Source organism: Salvelinus alpinus, chromosome 2 (genome assembly GCF_045679555.1).
Source record: "Salvelinus alpinus chromosome 2, SLU_Salpinus.1, whole genome shotgun sequence".
NCBI classification, from domain to species: Eukaryota; Metazoa; Chordata; class Actinopteri; order Salmoniformes; family Salmonidae; genus Salvelinus; species Salvelinus alpinus.
This window is the reverse complement of record NC_092087.1, coordinates 77,321,920-77,337,278: the sequence shown is the minus strand read 5'-3', so window position 1 is coordinate 77,337,278 and position 15,359 is coordinate 77,321,920. Positions and strand designations below refer to the sequence as shown.

Genomic DNA, 15,359 nt, shown 5'->3' with positions numbered 1-15,359 from the left:
TCCTGAGACAAGGTTGAGTATAGCCCACGAAGATCTCCCCCACGGCACGAACCCGAGGGTGGCGCCAACCCGGACAGGAAGATCACGTCAGTGACTCAACTCACTCAAGTGACGCACCCCTCCTAGGGACGGCATGGAAGAGCACCAGTAAGCCAGTGACTCAGCCCCCGTAATAGGGTTAGAGGCAGAGAATCCCAGTGGAGAGAGTAGAACCGGCCAGGCAGAGACAGCAAGGGCGCTTCGTCACTCCAGTGCCTTTCCGTTCACCTTCACACCCCTGGGCCAGACTACACTCAATCATAGGACCTACTGAAGAGATGAGTCTTCAATAAAGACTTAAAGGTCGAGACCGAGCCTGCGTCTCTCACATGGATAGGTAGACCATTCCATAAAAATGGAGCTCCATAGCAGAAAGCCCTGCCTCCAGCTGTTTGCTTAGAAATTCTAGGGACAATAAGGAGGCCTGCGTCTTGTGACCGTAGCGTACGTGTAGGTATGTACGGCAGGACCAAATCGGAAAGATAGGTAGAAGCAAGCCCATGTAATGCTTTGTAGGTTAGCAGTAAAACCTTGAAATCAGCCCTAGCCTTAACAGGAAGCCAGTGTAGAGAGGCTAGCACTGGAGTAATATGATAACATTGTTGGGTTCTAGTCAAGATTCTAGCACGACTGAAGTATCCTGCAATTCTACACATTTCGCCAAGAGGCCGAGATAAAACTTAGCAATTTTGAAGCTTAAATTACAGCACATGTATGTAAAAAAATATATATTTGGGGGAATACAAGAAGTATTGAGTTGAAATATAATTGGTGAAGTAGGTACTGTGTGTGGATACCAATATCCGTGTGAGTGTCACGACTCCTACCGAAGGTGGCTCCCCTTCCTGTTCGGGTGGCGCTCGGCGGTCGTCGTCACCGGCCCAGCAAAGCACCCCCACACAATCACACCTCCTCCCCCATGCTTCACGGTGGGAACCACACATGCAGAAATCATCCGTTCACCTACTCTGCATCTTTTTTAAATTTCTTTTTAATTTAACCTTTACTTAAGTAGACAAGTGTTTAACTAGGTAAGTATTTAACCAAAAGTTGGAAACAAAAATATCAAATTTGGACTCAAATTTGCTTGTGTTTCTTGGTCCAAGCAAGTCTCGTCTTATTATTGGTGTCCTTTAGTAGTCGTTTCTTTGCAGCAATTCGACCATGAAGGCCTGATTCACACAGTCTCCTCTGAACAGTTGATGTTAATATGTGTTTGTTACTTGAACTCTGAAGCATTTATTTGGGCTGCAATTTCTGAGGCTGGTAACTCTAATGAACTTATCCTCTGCAGCAGAGGTAACTCTGGGTCTTCCTTTCCTGTGGCAGTCCTCATGAGAGCCAGTTTCATCATAGCGCTTGATGGTTTTTGCGACTGCACTTGAAGAAACTTTCAAAGTTCTTGAAATGTTTTGCATTGACTGACCTTCATGTCTTAAAGTAATGATGGACTGTCGTTTCTCTTTGCTTATTTGAGCTGTTCTTTCCATAATATGGATTTAGTCTTTTACCAAATAGGGCTATCTTCTGTATACCACCCCTACCTTGTCACAACACAACTGATTGTCTCAAACGCATTAAGAAGGAAGGAAATCCCACAAATGAACTTTTAACAAGGCACATCTGTTCATTGAAATGGTTGAGAGAATGCCAAGAGAGTGCAAGGCTGTCATCAAGGCAAAGGGTGGCTACTTTGAAGAATCTCAAATATTAAATATATTTGATTTGTTTAACACTTTTTTGGTTATATGATTCCAAATGAGTTATGCCATAGTTTTGATGTCTTCACTATTATTAGAAAATAGTAAAAATAAAGAAAAACCTTTGAATGAGTAGGTGTGTCCAAACTTTTGACTGGTACTGTAGATATTTAAGTAATACATGATTTCCCTAATCTCTACTGGACTATATATCCCCATTTCAAAACGTATAGCATTGTGTTCTGTAAATGAGAAAAGTCCAATCGATTATACATAGCAAGTTGTTACTGGGAAACTGTCCAAAGATAGATAATTTATTGTATATTTTTTTCTTATTTGACTGTAATGTGTAATGTCAATGATCAAGTCCAAGAATGCAGTTGACTTGACAAAGTCTGTGCTATCAAAAGGAATAATCATTGTACAATTAGTTTTGTCTGACAAGTGTAATATCCTACTTTAACATCTGGGGGCGCTCCCCTCAAACAGTAGAACTTCACAATGCCCCATGCACATGAAAGTACCAGTTTTTCTCATCCTCAAGGATTTTATTTATGCACGTAGTCCTTTACTGTGTTTGGCTTTCCAAATTGTCTAATAAACTAAACTCATTATTTTGCATCCCATTATTCAATGTGAGAAAATTGGTAAATTGGTAAATTGGTAACACACACACCACAGGAGGTTGGTGGCACCTTAATTGGGGAGGACGGGCTCGTGGTAATGGCTGGAGTGGAATAGGTGGAATGGCATGAAATACATCAAACGCATGTTTTCCATGTGTTTGATGTCATTCATTTGTGCCGTTCCAGCCATTATTATGAGCCGTCCTCCCCTCAGCTTCCGCCACTGATACACAAACAGCTTTCTCTCTTAACATTTTTATTCAAATGATTGCATCAGAAAATAACCATAAGAAAAGTTCAACAAAATCTTAAACACAATCTTAAAACTTGGAGCAACAATCACAATGTAGAAAACAGAGAGAGAGAGCAAGTTTCAAACCCTGCCTCGACAATATATTATACTGACTTAACATCACACTTAATTTAACTCTTAACACTTAATGTAACTCTTAAATAACACACATGGTCCAGTTCAAGTTTCTCTACAGTTTAAAGGCACTGTATAAATTATTTAGACATTTGCAAAATATTGAACCTGATTGTGACAAACTTTACAATTCACAAAGTTGTCAAAGTATTTTTAAATTAAATCAAATACGGGACAAAACACAATAGAAGAAAACCTGAAGAAAACGTATGGCCATACTTTGGCAAAACTGTATCTCAATTTAAAGGAAAATTCCACACAAAAAAATATGTTTAGGTATTTGTTTCATTAGTCGATTGTTGATATAGTCCCAAAATGTTCTGCTTGTCAGAATTTTGGGACTAAAGCATTTACAGCACTTAAGTTTTCAAGATATGTAACTTTCAAAATTGATGCAAAATGCCTCATACAGGGATGATTTCTGTATTTTGAAAGTTACATATCTTTCAGACTGATATGTCTTTGTCCATGTCTGTCGGGAACTGTATTCCATTTTCTCTCAATGAACAGACACAGTAGATATAACAAGTGTAGGCCTTCATATCCTCCAGTTATACACAAAAACACTGTGTAATGAAATATACATTCAAAATTCAACATCCAAATTAAACCAACCTGAGGATTACTTCTACATCTACCAATGGCAGATATGTTCTAAGGCACTTTGCATCTAAAAACACATGATGTAATATCCCTAACACTTTACAGACTCAAATTAAAAGTTAAATCAAATGATTGTAGTACTATTTGGAGTACAGCTACATAGAACGACATGTAACCAGAACCAGGACAAATACTAATATGGATGAGTTTCAGTTCACTATATCACAGAATCTGACTTCTACAATCATTTCTAGAAAGAAGGCTGTGTTTATTCCTGTGATGAAAAACAAACACATTTATTCTCTACTGCAAATAAATCAAAGGGTGAAAGATAGATAAATATCGTTTTAACACAAATCTTTGGTGACCGGTTTTCATTTTCACAAATGTAGTACATTAACACTGGAACCATTTTAAACTACAGTATTTTTATGCTATGTACAAAATCAAACATATTGCTATATTGTATATAGCCTCGATATTGTTATTTTGTTGTGTTACTATTTTCTTTAGCAAAGATTTTTCTTTCTTTTTAACTCTGCATGGTTGGGAATGGGCTCGTAAGTAAGCATTTCACGGTAAAGTCTACACCTGTTGTATATGGCGCATGTGACCAATAACATTTGGTTTGATTTGATTTTTAGCAATGCGTTTTAGTCCAAGCAATTCTCAGAGAATAGCTCTTCTCTCCGGGTCCAGTGCATTTTACCGTGACTTCCATTCGATATGTCATTTATTCATGTCTCCTTCGTTGAGTAGTCCTTGGCAAACTCAGATCACTCAGTCTGTAGCTCACACGCAACGTTGTCCACCATATCAACTTGACAGTACCGAATGATGAGTATAGGTCAGAGGTCACTCTGTAGCTGAGGGGTCAGTTAGTGCACCAAGTAGACTCTCCTCTGCCAGCTGAGACAGGTACTTCTGTGAAGAGCACAAATATAAAAGTTAGCTTTGTGTACATAGTTGTAGAGTTGCCCTTTAAGTGGGATATTCAACTGCCTTCAAATACTTAGCCTATAACACGGCTATCCACGTTTCACCGTTATTTCGCTTACCACTATGATACACTACAACTCCATCCGACTTCCTGTGAATTTTAAAATAAGGAGACCTGATTTATCTCTATTGAGTTTCTTATGCATATTCCGCCATCGAAACTCCTCAGCCAGAGCTACGGCTGTTTGACACAATAGTGAAGGAGGGAGACCTCAGAGAGTGGAATGTTCTGAGAGAGAAGCAGGTGCTTCCTGAACAGACATTAACCTGTCTAGTTTCTACATTCACTGTATTTCCCCAGTCCTGTTAAAGGCCAAAACCATCATCACCAGCCCGCTCTCGGCTAAGCGGGTAGCAGCAGGGAGCCCCCACACACACAATCACACACACAATCACACACACAACCACACACACAAAACCCCTCAGCTTTTGACCGACAGCGCAACTGTTCTTGAGGTTTTTTACCCTCGCAATGTAATCCATCAAATGTGAAGAAATCTTTTCCCCTTCTGGCTGCTTTCAGCTGTGCAGCTTTGCATGTGTGTGGGGTGTTTGTGTGTGTGGGGGGTGTTTGCGTGTGTGTGGGGTGTTTGCGTGTGTGGGGGGTGTTTGCGTGCGAGTGTGTGTGGATGTGCCTGGATGGGCATTGGGCACTAATAGGTAACCTAATACAACTCCCAGTACTCAACACTGTGAGGGGGCCTTCCTGTAGTCAATGGGCTGCCCCTTCCACTGCCTGTTCACAGCTGCACAGAAATACCCTGGCCTGCTGAACCAAGAGCCTATTGGGAATGAACCAGAATGTTATTACTTTACTTGAAGAGCACAATGGGTCTAACAAATGTAGGACTTTCTATCCGCCAGTTAGTCTACACGTTGCCTGTATACAAAGTAGGTCCCCAGGAAGGACTAGAGCAGCTGGGCCCATTGGAAGGGAGCCTTTAGGAGGTAAAGTAATGGATAGACTCCCATGGGCGCCACTCTAACACCCTCTACTCTACTCACTCATCCAAAGTCTCCTTTTCTGACACCACCCCCTCTACCACCCACGGTGGAGAGGGAAAAAAGCTTTGGATTGTTCTGCCAGTTTTGACGTGTGTGTGTGTGTGTGTGTGTGTGTGTGTGTGTGTGTGTGTGTGTGTGTGTGTGTGTGTGTGTGTGTGTGTGTGTGTGTGTGTGTGTAATAGAGATAGTGAGTGACTGATCTCTGTATCTCGTGCTCTGTCCCATGGTTGGGTAACATGTGCCACACTGTAACTCAACTCTAAAGACATTTTTCTGAACTTTGGTCTCACAATGATGTCACTGAGTGATAAGCTTCCAAGCGTTCCCCGTAATAACTGATACATGTCACACATATGTTCATGACTCTTCTGCAAGGGGTAGTGTAAGTTAACGATGGAGAGGGTTAGTGTTTCCTGCTATCAAAATCGTCATCATCATGATCATCATCGTTCATCCCCTTCCTTCTTTCTCTTCTTCTTCCTGCTCCTCCTCCTCCTCCCCTCTTCCTCATAACCATGTCTAATTAGAATGACCTATGTTAATAGTAAATGTGTTGCTGTACCTGAAGGTTCCTGTAGTGGACAGTACTGCGACAGTGAGAGATCTTGGCTGTCTCCTCGCTGGTGTAGAACAGGCCACACAGCTTACAGTAGAACCCCGTACTGGGCACGATAAACTCCACCCCTAGAACAGCAACACACCAATCAGAAAACTGCTAATACACCTCTAGAACAGCACAAACCAATCAGAGAATAGAACATGTACCCCTACAGCAGCCGCAGACCAATTAGAGAAGAGAATCCCCCTGACCATACAACAGCATCAGACCAATCAGAACACAGCCCATGTACCTCTAGAACTCTTAATAAAAGTTGTTACAAATGTGATTAGAGTGTTACTACACAGGGACTAGAGTAACGTAATGTAGTGTGATTAGAGTGTTACTACACAGGGACTAGAGTAACGTAATGTAGTGTGATTAGAGTGTTACTACACAGGGACTAGAGTAACGTAATGTAGTGTGATTAGAGTGTTACTACACAGGGACTAGAGTAACGTAATGTAGTGTGATTAGAGTGTTACTACACAGGGACTAGAGTAACGTAATGTAGTGTTACCAATGTAACTGATTGGCTAGAGAGGTTACCCAGGGCTAACTCCCAGGTCTGAAGCAGACACGTTTTCAAAGGCAGCTAGGAGGAAAGTCAGCGGGCAGCATGGCCCCTCCACCCCTCATCAGTAGCCTTGTTGTCAGTGTGACAGAGGGAAGTTGTCAACTCTTCCAGCTGATCTAGATCAGCTGCACTGTCACTGTCTCTCTCATGGGAGAACACAACACTGCAGCCAGACACTACTCAATTGTGAATCTATCTCAGCCATGCTATCAATGACCGTAGCATTTGGCTGTGAAACACACACACACACACACACACACAGTACACACACACACACACACACACACACACACACACACACACACACACACACACACACACACACACACACACACACACACACACACACACACACACACACACACACACAGTGCACATACACACACACACACACACACGGTGCACATACACACACACACGGTGCACATACACACACACACACACACACACACACACACACACACACACACACACACACACACACACACACACACACACACACACACGGTGCACATACACACACACACACACACACACACACACACACACACACACACGGTGCACATACACACACACACGGTGCACATACACACACACACACACACACACACACACACACACACACACACACACACACACACACACACACACACACACACACACACACACACACACACACACACACACACACACACACACACACACACACACACACTCGAAGGCCATCATAGTCCACTCATGTGTAGCGTTCACCAACGAGGCACAGTAGGTCATGTGTGCCTATGTCATTCCAGGCCTAAATAAACACATCTCAGGGGTGCGTTTAACACCTTGCTCTCAACAAGTGGCCAGCTGAAGCTACCACATGCGCTCTTTCACTCCAGGCTAAGAGAGCATTGTTATAACAGGTTGTTGATTAATAATCATATTATATTCAATAAGCTTTATTTGTCTCCAAGGCCAAGGGGCAATTGTTACTGGGCTTAAAATGACATTGCAGATAGCACACATACAACAACAAATAAACAACAATACTTAATGTAAATAAAAGTAATTTGGTCCTTACCCAGAGGGATGCTGTGTTCACCGATAATCTTCTCCTGCCCTCTAGAAGGTGAGGGAGCCCCTATGTCTATTAGGTTTATAGGACATGGGACATGTGTTGAATTCTGGATGACTGTAAATGAGAAGTGAACATAAGTTACCTATAAAATCTAGAAGAATAACATCTGTACAATAATAAACAGGAAACATGGATGACGATTCAGAATCCCGATACTGGCTTATTTTATCAGGAAGTAAAATACTGGACATATTATTTCATAGTGAGAGAAAATGTTCTGTACCTCTAGGAGTCTCAGCCTTGTGCTGCTGTATGTCTGGCTCCATGACCGTTACTTCCCTCCCCATGTCCTCCATCTTGTGTATTACATCCTGGGTCTTGCTGCTTTCACACGCACCAGCGTGATTGGTTAGCGCCAGCTCCTGCGTCGGCGCTCCTCTCTTCAGTACTTCAGCTTCCAAGTTCAAACACGTCTCTTCCAGGGCTGCCTTGAACTCCGGGTTGGGGAAATCATCCAGATCTGAACTGAGCTGTTCTGAGGCTGCTGGGATGGGTGGCTGTGGCTGTGGCAGTGACTGTGGCTGTGGCAGTGGCTGTGACTGTGGCAGTGGCTGTGGCAGTGGCTGTGGCAGTGGCAGTGGCTGGTCTGTGGGGCTGGGGTTTGTGCTAATCTCCCCATCTTTCTCCTCTGTAGGTGTAGGATCCACCACCCCACCTACACCACCTCCTCTGCCCAACTTGGTATCCTCTCTCTGGGCTAACTCCTTCTCAGAGCAGGGCCTGGGACTGGGGGTGGAGGTTGATCGTGGAGCCTCCCCCTCCTCCTCCTCCTCCGTAGGATCCTTGTGGAGGTCTGAGGCTGACACGTCCTCGCGCTCCTGCAGCTCAGGGAGGTCCGGTTCGATGATGGAGTCGTCCTCTCCTACCTCGTCCACTGTGACCAGCTCTTCCATGTTCTTGGGGTACCAGCACTCACCCTCCGTGTCGTCCCCACTCTCCCACTCCTCCGCCTCGCTGTCTTTTTCTCTCTCATGCTTGCCACTTCGTTGAGGAGAAACAGACTTCTCTTTGGATCGCTGATCCTCAGCGGTTTCTCCCTGTAATGATACGGCATTTGTTTGTAAATAAGATATACTGTACATGTCCAACTTCTGATTTACGTATAAATCTTACTTACTTAAAAAAAAAATCCTATCACTTACGTTATTTTCAGTAATCTCTATTTCCGGTTTCTCCGTCCCGTGTCTCATGGTTGGTTTCTTGCTCCTTCCCCATGTCGGGGACACTCCTCTCTGTCTTCTGTCTTCTCCTGTCCTGGTGGGTAGAGACTCCTCTCCCAGCTCTGACTCTGAGTGTCTGGACCTGTGGTAGTCCCCTCCATCCCTCCTCTTTGACTTGACTCTCCCCTCCTCATGTCTCTGGTACTGTGGCCTCAGGGGCTTCTCTGACTTATACACGTGTTGTGTTTTGTAGGAGTCCTCATCCATGTTCCTGTACGAAGGGAAGGGGGGCATCCCCTGAGGGCTACCCCGCGGGTGAGGGTACCAGTCTCCCCCCCTGTTCCCCCCCCTCATCCCCTCCCCTCTTCCTCCTCCTCTTTCGTCCGCTGATCTGGGACTGATCCGGTCTCGGTCGGAGGGTTTCAGGTACGGCTTGTTCCGTCGATCCTGCATCCTCCCGTTCAGCCTGTCATCATCCACTGTCCCTCCGTTCCTCCATGGCACCTCCTCCCTTTCCCTCTCTCGTTCTCTGTCCTCATCCCCCCTTCTCATGTGTTTGGCGGTCCAGGAGCCCTGTTCCGGGCCTCCTCGGCAGGGTGTCCCCTGCCGGCTGTGGGCTGAACTACAGGAGGTAAAGCTGGGGCTGTGCGAGCGAGGGCTCAAAGAGCGGCTGATGGGACTACGGGACCGCGCTCTCTCTGGCATGTAGCTGGGAGGAAATAATAGAATTAATATGCAGTTTGTAGTCAGGAAGTAGTGTTGGAAAATATCATCCATTATTTGTTGTTTTCTACAGGGGATCGATCGTACATAGACAATCGCATATTACAACAAAAAATTGCCGCTAAGAAAATGTACAAGGAAAGAATGAAACAAGTCGCCTTACTGATCAGTCTCCTGCATCTCGTCCCTTTCCCTCAGAGAGTTGATATCCTGGATGATTGAATCAACGTCTTTACCTGGTTTCTGTATGAACAGAGCGTTTTACACCATAATATGATACTGTAGATACAGAACACAGTTGGTGTGAGCTAAATAAAACCTGTAATAAACATTCCACAATGTCAACCCAATACAACTCACCTTGAGCTGAAGCTCCTTGTATCTCTTGGACATCCTGATCAGTAGTTGCTGATCGTTGATCGTGGCTGGAGTCAGCTGGTAGTATTGAACCATAGCCTGGGCCGCCTCGATGTACGCCATCTCCACAAACGCCTGTGGAGTGAAGAAGAAGAGGAAGAGGAAGAATACTTTATTGATCCATTTTCCCTTACAGTCCAAGAAAATGTGTCTTACATTTTACCCCGACCCCTTCTAAAGGCAGGCAAACACACACACACAGGTCGGAGATGTTTGCGCAGAGGGTATTCACAGTGCAGGCTGCAATGCCCCGTGCAGATTTTAGGGCTTAAGTGCCTTGCTCAAGGGCCGTTGAGTGGAGTGAGAGAAAGACACCAATGTTAGACAACTGTTTGTGACAGTTTAACGTCCTTTTTTCCAAATAACATTTCTGCAATAACATATGTCAAACAAGGTGCGAGCAAATCTTCTATATCCCAGCCAGGTTATCATATTTCATTGGCCTCATAAATCAAAAAGACAGTTACAATCTGCTCAGATACATTTCTGGGTAACCAACACCCATGATTTTAGTGTAGTCGAGCCCCTTGAATGTGATGTGGGTGACATTAATGAGTCATTTTAATACAGTGTCTGATCTAGAGACTGAGTGAGACATCATGTTCTGTGATAAAATGGTTGGATGGACCGTAGGAAAAAAAGACATCATTATCACATTACAATAGAAAATGGTCCGTGAAACCGTAGGAGAAAAAGGCATCTTATCGTATTACAAGATAATATGAAGTGGAAACAATTCATCTGGTCCATAGCAACACAGGGGTACTGGTCCATAGCAACACAGGGGTATTGGTCCATAGCAACACAGGGGTACTGGTACATAGCAATACAGGGGTATTTCAAGACATTAGAGAACTGCTCCAGTTGTCAAGGGCATTGACCCTTTTCTCCCAACAAATATATGTGACTAATATTGTGACTAAACTCCACAGTAGAGCAGTAGACGTTTGTGAGGGGGGAAATGGTGTATCTGGTCCATAGCAACCGAGGGTTATTTCAAGACGTTCGCAAAGGGCCACACGCCCTTTGGTTTGCGTTTCTCCATGGCAGTTATTTGTTCATTGAAGTGTGACTTGACTCCTTAGCGGAGCTGTATACATTAGTGAGTATTTGTTCTGCAGTGATATCCCACAGGGCTAATGGCAGTAGCTGTGAGGGTAAAGCGAAACCACAGGTTTGTTCTTTGAGGCATTTCCAACGACTAGGGCTCACTGTGGGAAGTCTGTCTGGATAGGCCTCAGTCGTTAAGTTAATCGTTTAATTCACCTTTTAATAATCATCAGGTAAGACCAAAAACGAGCTCACTCTTTGGCCCTTTTGGGACCGGAGTTGTGTACTTATGTTTGGAGTTGTGTACTTGTGTTTGGATTTGTGTACTTGTGTTTGGAGTTGTGTGCTTGTGTTTGGAGTTGTGTGCTTGTGTTTGGAGTTGTATGCTTGTGTTTGGAGTTGTACACTCATGTTTTAAGAGAATAACATTGTACTGTACCTGGTGGGTAGAGCGCATGAGGATGTAGTTGGTGACTTTCCCGAAGGGCAGTCCCAGGTTGATGACATCATTCTCTGTGCAGCTGCCCTCGGGGAGGTTGCAGATGTGGACGACCCGTCCTGTGATTGATTTCCTGGGTGGAAATGGCTAAAATAAAGAGAAATAAGAAAAATGCATCAGTATGTTTATTACTGTTAAAACATCAAACGATTTGTGTAATATTTCACTGTATTTCATGTATTATTTACACTAGTAAAAGTCTGATTAAAATAATCAATTACAGGTATGCTCTTATCTAAAATTACAAATATGAAAAAACATGTCCGCTTTTAAGAAAACAGCACAATGATCTGAGAAATGATCAGACAGAAATGCAGTCCATTCTAGGCTGTTGCTGTCTTCTTCCCTCTTTTTGGAAGACTTTTAAGATCAATGAAAATATTTGAACCTACTTCAGCCACAGACTGTAGACCTAGACTAGACTGTGGGGAACTATTTCCTCTCTAATGTCCAAAGCACTTCAACATTATCACTCACACTCAGCTACAGAATGTGATGTATCCCTCCACTCTTAGAGCGTATCCCTCCACCTCAGTGGCTCTGATATAAATAGATCCCTGGTGAAGCGACACGGTCGCCGTGACAGCGTGACAATGATAATGAGAGCTTTCTCGCTTGGATTTGGGAACATGTCAACTGACCAGGTACAGACATACATAGCACACACACACAAAGACCCAGACATCCCAGTCATCTTTGTCACTAATCCCTCTGGATTGCCAAGTATAGCAACCCCCTCTGCTCCTCCCCCCCCCCCACCTCCTCCCTACCTCCCCCCTCTCTCTCCCTCTCAGAGTGGTGTAATCTACACCCAGGGGCAGCACTCAGCTCTGAGGTAAAAACCATTGGCCTCTCGTCTGACTGACTAATGGCCAACAAAGTAAGTGAATGAAGAGGGCGCCAACACTTTTCCCTAATAGCTACGACACCAGATGTAATGGGAATCAGCATCATGTTCAGCTGATACAGCACTGGTTATAGAGTAACATATGGTACTGTACACTACTCAGACATTTCATGTTCACTTACGGGAAGATATTCAACATATCTTTATTTTTTATGTATCTGTAATCTTTAATTCTGCATTGTTGGAAAAAGGACCCGTAACTAAGTATTTCGCTGTTAGACTACACCTGTTGTTTTCCAAAGAATGTGACAAATACAATTTGATTTGATTTGGATTTGGAAATTCCAGGCCAAACCGGGATCGTTCCTAACCCTAACTTTCACCTTCAGATCACTTCAAAGCAAAATGTGTTTATGTGTCACATAAAACAGCACTGACTGACAGCCGGGGGTTTGGGTGACCATGATATTACCCAGGACGGTCATAAATCCCTCCATGTTCTCCCCTAACCTCTGCCCTCTCTACTGTACAATATGTCAGTTAGTGCTGGATTTCTTCAGATCAGATAAGAACAACACTGCAGCCTATCAGACCTGATCTGTCCTTAACCAGGACGTTACCCCAGAGACGGGCTGCCCAGCTGGCCTGCCAGACAGTCCCCCTCTTACCTCTACCCTTTGTCCTCTCTGCCTTCTGTAAAATGTCCGGTAGTGCTGAATTTCTTCCGAAAACATTCCCTTTACATGTAAGAACAACATTGTAGCCTGACTAGGGTTGCAAAGGGAGGGTATATTAGTGGTAACTTTCTAAGTTTACCAGTACACTACCAGAATTTTGGTAACTTTCAAGGCATTTATGGAATTTTATAGCGGCCTTTTTAGGTATTTAAGATTATCTCTGGCCCTCTGTGTGGCGTTATCACATGTAAAATATATAAATTAATAAAATATAGATTTTAAAACAGAGAAATAGAATGACAAAGCTGTACAACATGCTAAATATAAATCATCAACTTGGTGAACACCATTGGTGTTAAATATGAGCGTTTCAGCATGAAGTTGGAAGAGTTGCAGAGTTAATTGAAAATAATGCCATTGTTGATTAGCAGCTTTTTTCATTAATTAGGCTATTCTCTCTTGAAACTGGACAATATGGATACATATATAAAAAATGACTACTTTAAAAAAAGGTTATTCGAGTATAAATTACCAAAATTACCATAGATTGCCACAGATTACCTGTTAATTACCAAAATTACTGAAAGTTCTGTAAACTTTTGTAAATTACCGGTAGTTTTGCAACCCTAAGCCTGACGGGCCTAAACTGTCCTTAACCATGATACTACCCAGAGAACCATGATTCTACCCCAGGGACGTGCCGCCCAGCCTGCCTGACAGACAGGCACACATGTGGGACAGTCTGGGGTCTGATTCTCCTGGGTGTGGGCCTGTCAGTAACAGTAACAGGACCAGGGACGGCGTTGTTTTTATAAGGAACTTGTACAGAGGAAATCTAGCACCAACAGATGTTTTACAAGAGTCAGAGAGGATGGGGGGACAGGGAGATTGAAGTACTGATGTTGCTCTGTTTTTAAAGTTTCCCTTCGCTGCCACCCCCCCCCCCCCCCCCCCCGTAACGTCCCTGATGTGAGTTTGAGTAATGCCCAACGATCTTCTGTAAACTAACTTGATTGTCTTGTTAAGAAAATCAAACTTGCATTGTGCTTGATGGTCCCTATACACCAGGTCACAGGCTAAAATGGGGGAACTCTTACCAGCGTATCTCTATAGCTACCTATTTCCAATAAGGAATGCTGCTACATTTGATAGTAGACAGAAACCTAGACTATACTAGTAGATGTGATGAGTTGGGAAAGTTGTGTTAAAAGAACATTGCTACTATGCTGCTACCCTATAATCCTCCCCTCAACCCAAGAGTAGAACCAAGATGTTACACCCCAAGATTAGAACCAAGATGTTACACCCCAAGATTAGAACCAAGATGTTACACCCCAAGATTAGAACCAACATGTTACACCCCAACATTATAACCAATATGTTACACCCCAAGATTAGAACCAACATGTTACACCCCAAGATTAGAACCAAGATGTTACACCCCAAGATTAGAACCAAGATGTTACACCCCAAGATTAGAACCAACATGTTACACCCCAACATTATAACCAATATGTTACACCCCAAGATTAGAACCAACATGTTACAACCAAATATTAGTACACCGTTTGTGAAAAGAACATTGCTACTGTGCTGCTACCCTGGACTCATCCCATAAAACCTAAGATTAGAAGCAAAAGCAAAACGTTACACCCCAAGATTAGTAGGTAGTTTATGTGAAGAACATTGCTACTGTGCTGCTACCCTAGACTAATCCGCTATCCCCAATGTTAATCTATCCAAAGCCCTGATTGCCTACAGGGTTAAATAACTGTCGTTTAACTGCCTCTGGCACGCCACCTGATTTTAACGGTTTCAGATGCGAGAGTGATAATTCTAATTGCGGCTCTGTGCCAACTACCACTAGGCTAAGCTAGCTAGCTAGCTAACGTGCACACACACACACACACACACACACACACACACACACACACACACACACACACACACACACACACACACACACACACACACACACACACACACACACACACACACACACACACACACACACACACGAAAGGTCACAGCAGCCCAGTCAGTAAACAGCTACAGAAATAGACAGCAACAGGCTGTTAATGTCCTTGAGGTGAAAGAGGGAACAAGAGTCTTGCCACCGGCCCGGCCGGTCGTCGGGGTTGTATCAGTCAGAGTGGAAATATGTGGTCCAGCGATCTGGACACTTGTTCATGCTTTTACATCCTTTGGATCCATAAATTGAGGGTCAAACAGTGTCTGTTTCTGGGCTTGGGGAAGATGTTGACGCTTCTAAATCACAGATCTTGGATC

The 15,359-nt window shown here is 43.7% G+C and overlaps 1 protein-coding gene and 1 non-coding gene across 3 annotated transcripts in view; both read right to left on the bottom strand.

The window, feature by feature from the left end:
• Nucleotides 1-2,604: 2,604 nt before the first annotated feature.
• The window catches only part of rbm20 (RNA binding motif protein 20), a 75,483-nt gene continuing 62,728 nt past the window's right edge, over nt 2,605-15,359 (bottom strand). For both annotated transcript variants that reach the window (XM_071389312.1, XM_071389313.1), the window contains exons 7-14: nt 11,487-11,633; nt 9,941-10,072; nt 9,744-9,823; nt 8,840-9,566; nt 7,921-8,734; nt 7,641-7,751; nt 5,962-6,083; nt 2,605-4,319 (exon numbers count right to left, since the gene is read on the bottom strand). In XM_071389312.1, coding sequence (XP_071245413.1) covers nt 4,251-4,319; nt 5,962-6,083; nt 7,641-7,751; nt 7,921-8,734; nt 8,840-9,566; nt 9,744-9,823; nt 9,941-10,072; nt 11,487-11,633 — 2,202 coding nt within the window. In that variant the 3' untranslated portion in view covers nt 2,605-4,250. The remainder of the gene's footprint in view (nt 4,320-5,961; nt 6,084-7,640; nt 7,752-7,920; nt 8,735-8,839; nt 9,567-9,743; nt 9,824-9,940; nt 10,073-11,486; nt 11,634-15,359) is intronic.
• Nucleotides 11,106-11,239, bottom strand: LOC139569010 (small nucleolar RNA SNORA18). The gene has a single exon (XR_011673846.1). It is a non-coding gene; the product is annotated as a small nucleolar RNA SNORA18 (small nucleolar RNA).